Source organism: Populus nigra, chromosome 1, assembly GCF_951802175.1.
Source record: "Populus nigra chromosome 1, ddPopNigr1.1, whole genome shotgun sequence".
NCBI lineage: Eukaryota > Viridiplantae > Streptophyta > Magnoliopsida > Malpighiales > Salicaceae > Populus > Populus nigra.
In genome coordinates this window covers 4515099-4522323 of record NC_084852.1, presented here as the reverse complement: position 1 = coordinate 4522323, position 7225 = coordinate 4515099, and the positions used below count along the sequence as shown (strand labels likewise).

Below are 7225 nucleotides of genomic sequence, written 5' to 3'. Positions count from 1 at the left end.
TTAACAAAAAGACTGCAACCTGCAAGGCTTTAAAGTTCTGGCTTAAACTTCACAAAGTTACAAATTCATCCAATAATGGCACTTACAGAACGCTGTAAATTCCTCAATGTTTGTTCATTTTTTTGGTTCCATGACTACCCTGGGGCTTCTTGCCCCATGTTCTCAAGCATGTCCAGTTGTTTACTAATGATGGGAAAGACAACCAAGGGGAAGTATGACAAAGTAGAACCCCATTGTCATGTATGCGGGCCCCTCCCACTTTTATTAACTTGAACAACTTCTGAAAAGTGCCAGATGAATTCCTTCACATTGTTAACTTAGGTCACGCGAGCGAAACTGGCTGAGGCTCCACCTTTTGGGGAAGTTCAGCAATGCACTCGACTTCAATCTTGGCATCCAATGGCAATGCTGCTACCTGATATGTTGAGCGAGCAGGAAATGGTGCAGGGAAGTCTGAAACACAAACCATATTATTAACTTGGGTTGCAAACTGCAATGATGTCAGATGCCAGATAACAAATTTTCATTTTCTCATAAAGGGACAAAAATACTTTATAAAGAAATTTCCAGATACATATTCTTATGTCAAAAACTGATCCTTTAGAAGCTTAAATGTTATCCAGTAAGCACTTATCAGCAAAGAATTTGATGCTACAGAATAGCTTGGACTTGCCAAAACTCTACCAGAAAAATGAAGAAAATATGCATAATGATCAAGGTTAGCCAAAAAGCGATTCACATGTTCCCGTTTCAGTCAACATCCTAAGTTAATGGCAAGCTGATCATCAATACATGTATTGAATGCTTATCAATCCTGCTACAACTGTAAGGGACAATTCTTAACCCATATAGAAGTCTTACCTACATATAATGATTATACAGATCCAGATTTTTGGTCTGTACTGCCTATTAAAAAATAACATGCATTATCATTCAAATGTAGAAAACTTGAAAGTCAGCGTGGGTGGATTTGGAAAGCACCTGCCATGCCAGGCATTGAAGTTTTTCACTAAAGCATATTCTACATTTGCAGAGTGATATACAATATTCTCATTTTCTTGTTACTGGCAGGTCCAATGTATTGTAGACATAGTAATTTGCAACACAAACTAGGGGAAAACCTTTATGCTCCATAACATGACAGTACTAATAATCTGCACAAAACAATTCGATCATAACATACATTTTGCATAGATATCATTCACTTTCTTGAAGTCTTTCAAGTCAGCCAACCTGCAGAAAACAACAAAGTACGAACCAGGATAGAGTCAATTCTCTTTCCAATCTTTAATAAAAAATAAATATTGCAAGGTAAAAAGAGAACCCTACATTATTGTTGTCTTTACTACTAAGGAATAGTCGCTACCACTAGCTTTCAGTATCTCCCCCATATTCTTAAGTAACTGTAAAGTTCATATAGTCAATCTGTCAGTTATTAATCTGCTTATCAGCTTGAAACTGAGAAGCTACGCACAATTGCAGTCAAACTAAGACCAACCAACAAAATAGGGCAGAAGCAATTTGGCATAAATACAACTAAATCAAACCCAGAATAACATTCTTGAAGAGGGAGATAATAGAGGAGAGAAATTGCACAATCAATAACATTTACGCAAAGCTCACAATGATATCTAAGAGGAAACATTATATCAGTGGAAAAGACTGCACGCTACAATTTCAGCATATCTTCAGATAAAAATAGGCTGATCATAAAAGGCAGAGTACACAAAACTAAGAAATAAAATTGCTAAAACCACTGGAGCTAGCCTCTTGAGCTGAACACCAACTCAACAGAAAAAATAAAAAGAAAAAGAAGAGTACAACAAGAAATTCTAACTCAAGGGCTGCTTATACCTGTTCTGTCTGATCCTCAACATTCTCCGAGACAAACTTCCCAGTCTGCATAAGAGTATCAAAAATCATATTGCAAGTATACAAGAAAGTGATACTAAGAAAAAAATAACTTAACATATGCAGTAGCGTGGTTTGATCTCAACAAGCATGCAATAGTAGAATAATTAAGGACCCCAACAAAAGCATATTTTATACTCCAACATCCATCCTCCTCCAAAAGTACAAATCACAAAAACCAAAAGAACAGGAAAATATGGAAAGACATCAAACAGTCATTCAAAATGGAAATGGAGCATTGAATCATACCTCTGGAATGAGACCTAAAACACCTGAAACAAATACTAGGTTATTGGATTTAATTGCTTGAGAATATGGTCCCAATGCAGCTGGTGCCTTGTCAGTTTTAACAGCCTCTTTTTTAGCTACAATCAAAGCATACATTTGCCACCGTCAGCCATCAAAGCCACAAAATCGAATCCCAAAATAAACCAACCTCCTTTCTAGCAAAATAACCAAAAAATCGAACCCCATACAAATCACCCTCTTTCCTAGCAAAACAATCACACATTAAACAAACTTTTCAACTCTCCACATCTATCAAACCAATACCATCAAACTCAACATTACAAAATTGCCATACTTTTCTACAAGTTCATCATTCACACACATATTAACAAAAACCCACAAATCAATTCCCATGAAAAATCCAAGATTTTTTTACTCTGTTCATACTATCACATCATACTCTCATAAAGTCTCAAACTTTATATCCAACTTACTTAGTTACACGCATTTAGCTAATCAAGTCCACATGTAGAATTCGAAATAAGAAGACAAAACTAGAGAGAGAGAGAGAGAGAGAGTTACGAGGTAAAGTGTAAGTGGTCAAGGAAGCGAAAGGAGGAGTGGCTAATCGAGTGGAACAACACTGCCGCCAGAGACCGGTGTTGATGACGGAGGCGCAACCAATGCCGCCGATGGAAAAAGGGGTTCGGTTGCGCACTGCGCCGGCGTTCATCAACGAGACATTGAAGGGTTTTAGAGCACACCACGACATTTTCTCTCTTGCTTGCAGTTTTCTAATGAGGTTGCAGGTGATGCTTTAGTTGGAGTTTTTTTTTAAGTTAATGGTGCATCTAATCCTACTCTTAATCTTGTCACGTTTAGTCCTCGTACTTGTTTTTATCCCAATATTATCCTCCACCCCTCATCTCCATAACCATTAGGGGTTAAGGATGATCAAATCCATCATTTTTAAAGTAAATTTGGTTAAATTAAATGATTTATTTATAAATTTTTCAATATTACTTGTTTTTTGTTGTGAGGTTTGTTATTAAAGGAAACAAGACAGATGCTGACAAACAAGGATAGAAGGATGAAATTAAGAAAATAAATAGTAAAGGACATCTATGGCATAAGAATAAAGTCTGGTGACCAAATAACACCATTAATTCCTTGTTTTCAATTTTGGTTGCTGACAGTAGAAACTAGGTGTTTAAATTCTCTGGTCCCGTTGTTTTGGGCTCAACTGAGTTTGGAAGCCCATAAGGTGATATTAATATAAACAATATTGTCAAAGGCCATCATTTATTAATTCTACTATTTTTAACCGAAGCGGAACAGTAAATGTTTGTTTTTATATTTTAAAAATATTTTTTAAAAAATTAATTTATTTTTTTATTTTAAATTAATAATTTTTTTATTTTTTAATTATTTTAATGTGTTCATACCACAAATAATTTTTTAAAAATAACTATTGTGGAATCAACTGCATTCAATTGGTGTGGAAGCAAGCTCGCTGCTCTTCCTAGGCCTTTTGCATGCATGTTTTGGAGTTTGTCCCTTCTTCAGTGAACAAAGTGCAACTTAACTTACGGTAGGTGAGCAGATTTGCTGGTGATCACACTATTTTCTTTATTGGCAAGTTAGTTCAAGAACATGGTGGCACTTTCTTTTTATTTTTATTTTTCTACATGTTTTTTTTTAATTTTATTATTTAATATTTAATTAATCAAGTATTTAACTTTTTAATTAAGTTTAAATCTAAAATTTAATAAATTATAAATTTAAAAGATTAACTTGAGTTTATAAAAATTATCTCGAGTTTGCTTTATGTTTTTTTAAAGTTTTTTTTAGTGTCATCTATTAGCATTTCTTTTGTTTTTTTCTTCTACTTTATATGAGATTTTTTAATTGTTTTGAATAGCACAAATTGTCTTTAATTTTTTTCTTGATTTTTGTTAGTTTTATCTTTTTAAAAAGAATTTTAATTTTTAATTAAATTAATTAATTTTATTATTTAACATTAAATTTATCAGACGTTAAGTTTTTTTAATTGAGTCCAGGTCTAAAATTTAACATATTACTTGTTTAAAAGTCTTACTAAGACTTATTTGATTTATTTTTTTTTATTTCTTCAGTTTTTTTCATTCTCCAATTTTTTTTTTCATTTACTTTTTATAGAAATTTTTAATACTTTTAAAAATAACATGATTACCAATAAAGAAAATAATATGATCACCACCAAATATGCTCACCTTTGTAAGTTTAGTTGCACTTCTTTTATTGAATATGGGACAAATCCCAAAACACAGTTATTAAACTCTATCATCAAGTATGTTAAAAAAAACTTAAGCTTGAATCGGATAATATTTTTAGTTTAATTTGATAAGAAAATAATCGAGTATTGCAACTATGGCACAACATACCGCACAGAACAGAACAGGAGTATTCATTTTCCTTCAGTCGAGCCTTGTACTTCCATTAATGGACATCATGCTAACACATTCCATATTGTTCAAGCAACATCTTGCAACCCAGAAAGGCCAAAACCAACTCCCCTTTCTTTTCTTTTTTTCCTTTTTTGATTAATTTGTGAGTGGAAACAAGTGATCTAGTACTATACATCATTGTCATCACATACAGAATTTCTACAATTTGGGCAAGATCCGTTTCTAGCCAGCCATTTATCTAGGCAGGACAGATGAAAGTAGTGTCCACAGTGGGGAAGTTTTCTCATTGAATCTCCATCCTTGAAATCCTGACAAAAAAAAATTTGTTAAAAATCTGTTAAAAGCAAGATTACAATGATTTCCTCACAGAGCTAAAATAATCATTCAAAGACAATTAGTTCAGTACCTGCAAGCAAATAGCACAACTAGAGGGGAGGCAGCATTGTTCAACAATGTTATTGTCAGATTTGAATGTACATTCAGGAAGTTTTTTGATACAATCCTCGGACAAGCCTCTAACTTCACTTGTGTCATAAATGTCTGATATTTCTCTGTAAGTTGTTTCCAATGCATTAACCTGGGAGATTTACAAGCCTGATTAAGTCCCACATAGACGTTCAATAATCTATTCTAAGAACTATTGGTATGCAAATTGAACAGGTCTACTTACCTGCCATTGATAGGCTTTTAGCACCGCAGGACCTACCCATTCCATGAATACCTTCCCATTCAACAAGCTGTGCAAGAGAGCAACCTGTAAAAAAGTAAAGTCCCCTTTACTTTGGATTCTAAAGCGCATGGCCCTCCCTCTTAAATTGAAAGAGACAATCATGATGCTGTGTACAGTTTATTGAAACGGGCCTCCCTATTAAATTTTGCAGTTCTTTTTAACATGCATTAATTCAGTGAAAAATACCATATCAATATTAAAAGCAGATGTATATTATTTTTATCCTTTGTTTTTTTCCTGTGAAAATCATTGAAATGCTGGTGTATTTATACAGTGGATATGGATTGTATTACCTTGGACAATGGTTCACCATTAGTAATTGATTCTAGCAATTGAACAGCAGTGATGGCGCCTGCAACAGCACCTACTCCAGAGCCACGAAGAAACCCAGTTTCTGTTGTCTGACCTTTCATGGCTCCTATGATTGATCCCACTAGAGCCCCTCCTGCAAAACCAAGGACAAAATTTAAGAATCATGCAAAGAGGTTAAGTAAGAGCTAGCATCCAAATGAATACTGATATTTTCATAGAATAAATAATTTATTTGACAGATTAAGCAAATATATATGATTATACAGGCCTTACTTAAAGTGTGGATTATGTGTATATAATTGTATTCTTTCTGTCACTATCAAATGTCAGTTGAAGTTTCTTTATGTAGCAAGTGGAAGCCTAGCTAGCTGATCATGTACATTGGAGAGAAGTGTGGAGTCAGCAACTAGCTAGAAGTGCATTTATTAATGCCCATCCCTGCATGGGATGGACTGGTGATTTTGTGGCCCTAGCATGCATGGAACACAGTCATACATCTTTAAAGGTGAAAACAAAACTCTTATCTTAACACTAATATACATGAAGGCATGAAGCTATCTCTAACAGGATTCAGCTAAAATGCTGCCAGAAGGATTCCCAGAAGGGCTGAAATGCAGTGTTTTGAAGGAAGAAAAAAGAAGTTAAAAAAGTTTCCCTGGATGTGAACTAGTTTTCCATTAACCAGATCAGAAAATGAAGAAAGTACAAGGAGGAGAGGCATACCTAGTGCAAAAATACAAGTAGATGCAGCAAGGACGGAATTCTTCAGAACTGATCTAATGAAAAGTCCAGTTCCAAAACCCTCTAGCTTTGCTGCAAAAACCCACGAAGAAACGGCCTCTTTACACCTGAAAGAAGCTTTTGTTACGCCAGAAAACCACCTTTTCATCATTGGAAGAACGGAATTTTGCTAGTGTGTGAAAGCCTTAATTTAGCTGATGAGAAGGAAAGCAAAGGTAAGTAGTGTGCAGCTGTCAAATGTGTGAAGCTACACACAAGCATTTATAGGAGGGTGCACAATAGAGCATTTATGATGCACATATATACATGCATGGATTGGGAAAGGTGTTATGCATGACAGCTTCTCATGCATGCAAATTGATGAAAATAATGCACAGAAAATGATAGTAATTTAGGCCCCCCTTCCCATTTTCAGGAAGTTCACTTGTCAACTTTCTCTTCCTGCAGTTGAAAAAGCTACCCTAGGGATAGCATTAATTAGGATGTTTAACACTCTTATTCTGATTTCAATTGCTTTTTAAATATATTTTTTTCTTTAAAAACAATTAAATAAATATTTTTTTTAATATTTACTATAATTTTGATATACTGATTTTAAAAATAAAAAAATTGAAGAAAAAACTAATTTAAAAATCCCTCTCAATCACAGTTCCAAATTTTATATTTATTCATTAAAAATGATATATTTTATTTAGAATGACAATTTGTGAGCTTTTATTTTCACTTGTCAATTATCTTATATCCTAGTCCAATGGCGAAGGAGTATGGCTTGGGGTGCCATTGGCTAGCGCTGATATCATATAATAACATTTCTTGAGTTGTCCCAGAAATTATGAGCTATCCCCACTTCCGCACA

The 7225-nt window shown here is 34.1% G+C and overlaps 1 protein-coding gene and 1 pseudogene across 1 annotated transcript; both read right to left on the bottom strand.

Moving 5' to 3' along the window:
• LOC133691317 (reactive Intermediate Deaminase A, chloroplastic-like) lies at positions 1 to 2963 on the bottom strand. The gene is made up of 6 exons (XM_062111775.1): positions 2722 to 2963; positions 2161 to 2276; positions 1855 to 1899; positions 1330 to 1403; positions 1184 to 1233; positions 1 to 453 (listed from the first exon to the last, which is right to left on the bottom strand). Exons 1-6 carry the CDS (start codon positions 2909 to 2911, stop codon positions 323 to 325), a joined length of 606 nt encoding a protein of 201 aa, XP_061967759.1. The 5' UTR covers positions 2912 to 2963; the 3' UTR covers positions 1 to 322.
• A 1530-nt stretch (positions 2964 to 4493) lies between these two features.
• LOC133693034 (NEP1-interacting protein-like 1) lies at positions 4494 to 6584 on the bottom strand (annotated as a pseudogene).
• Positions 6585 to 7225: the final 641 nt, after the last annotated feature.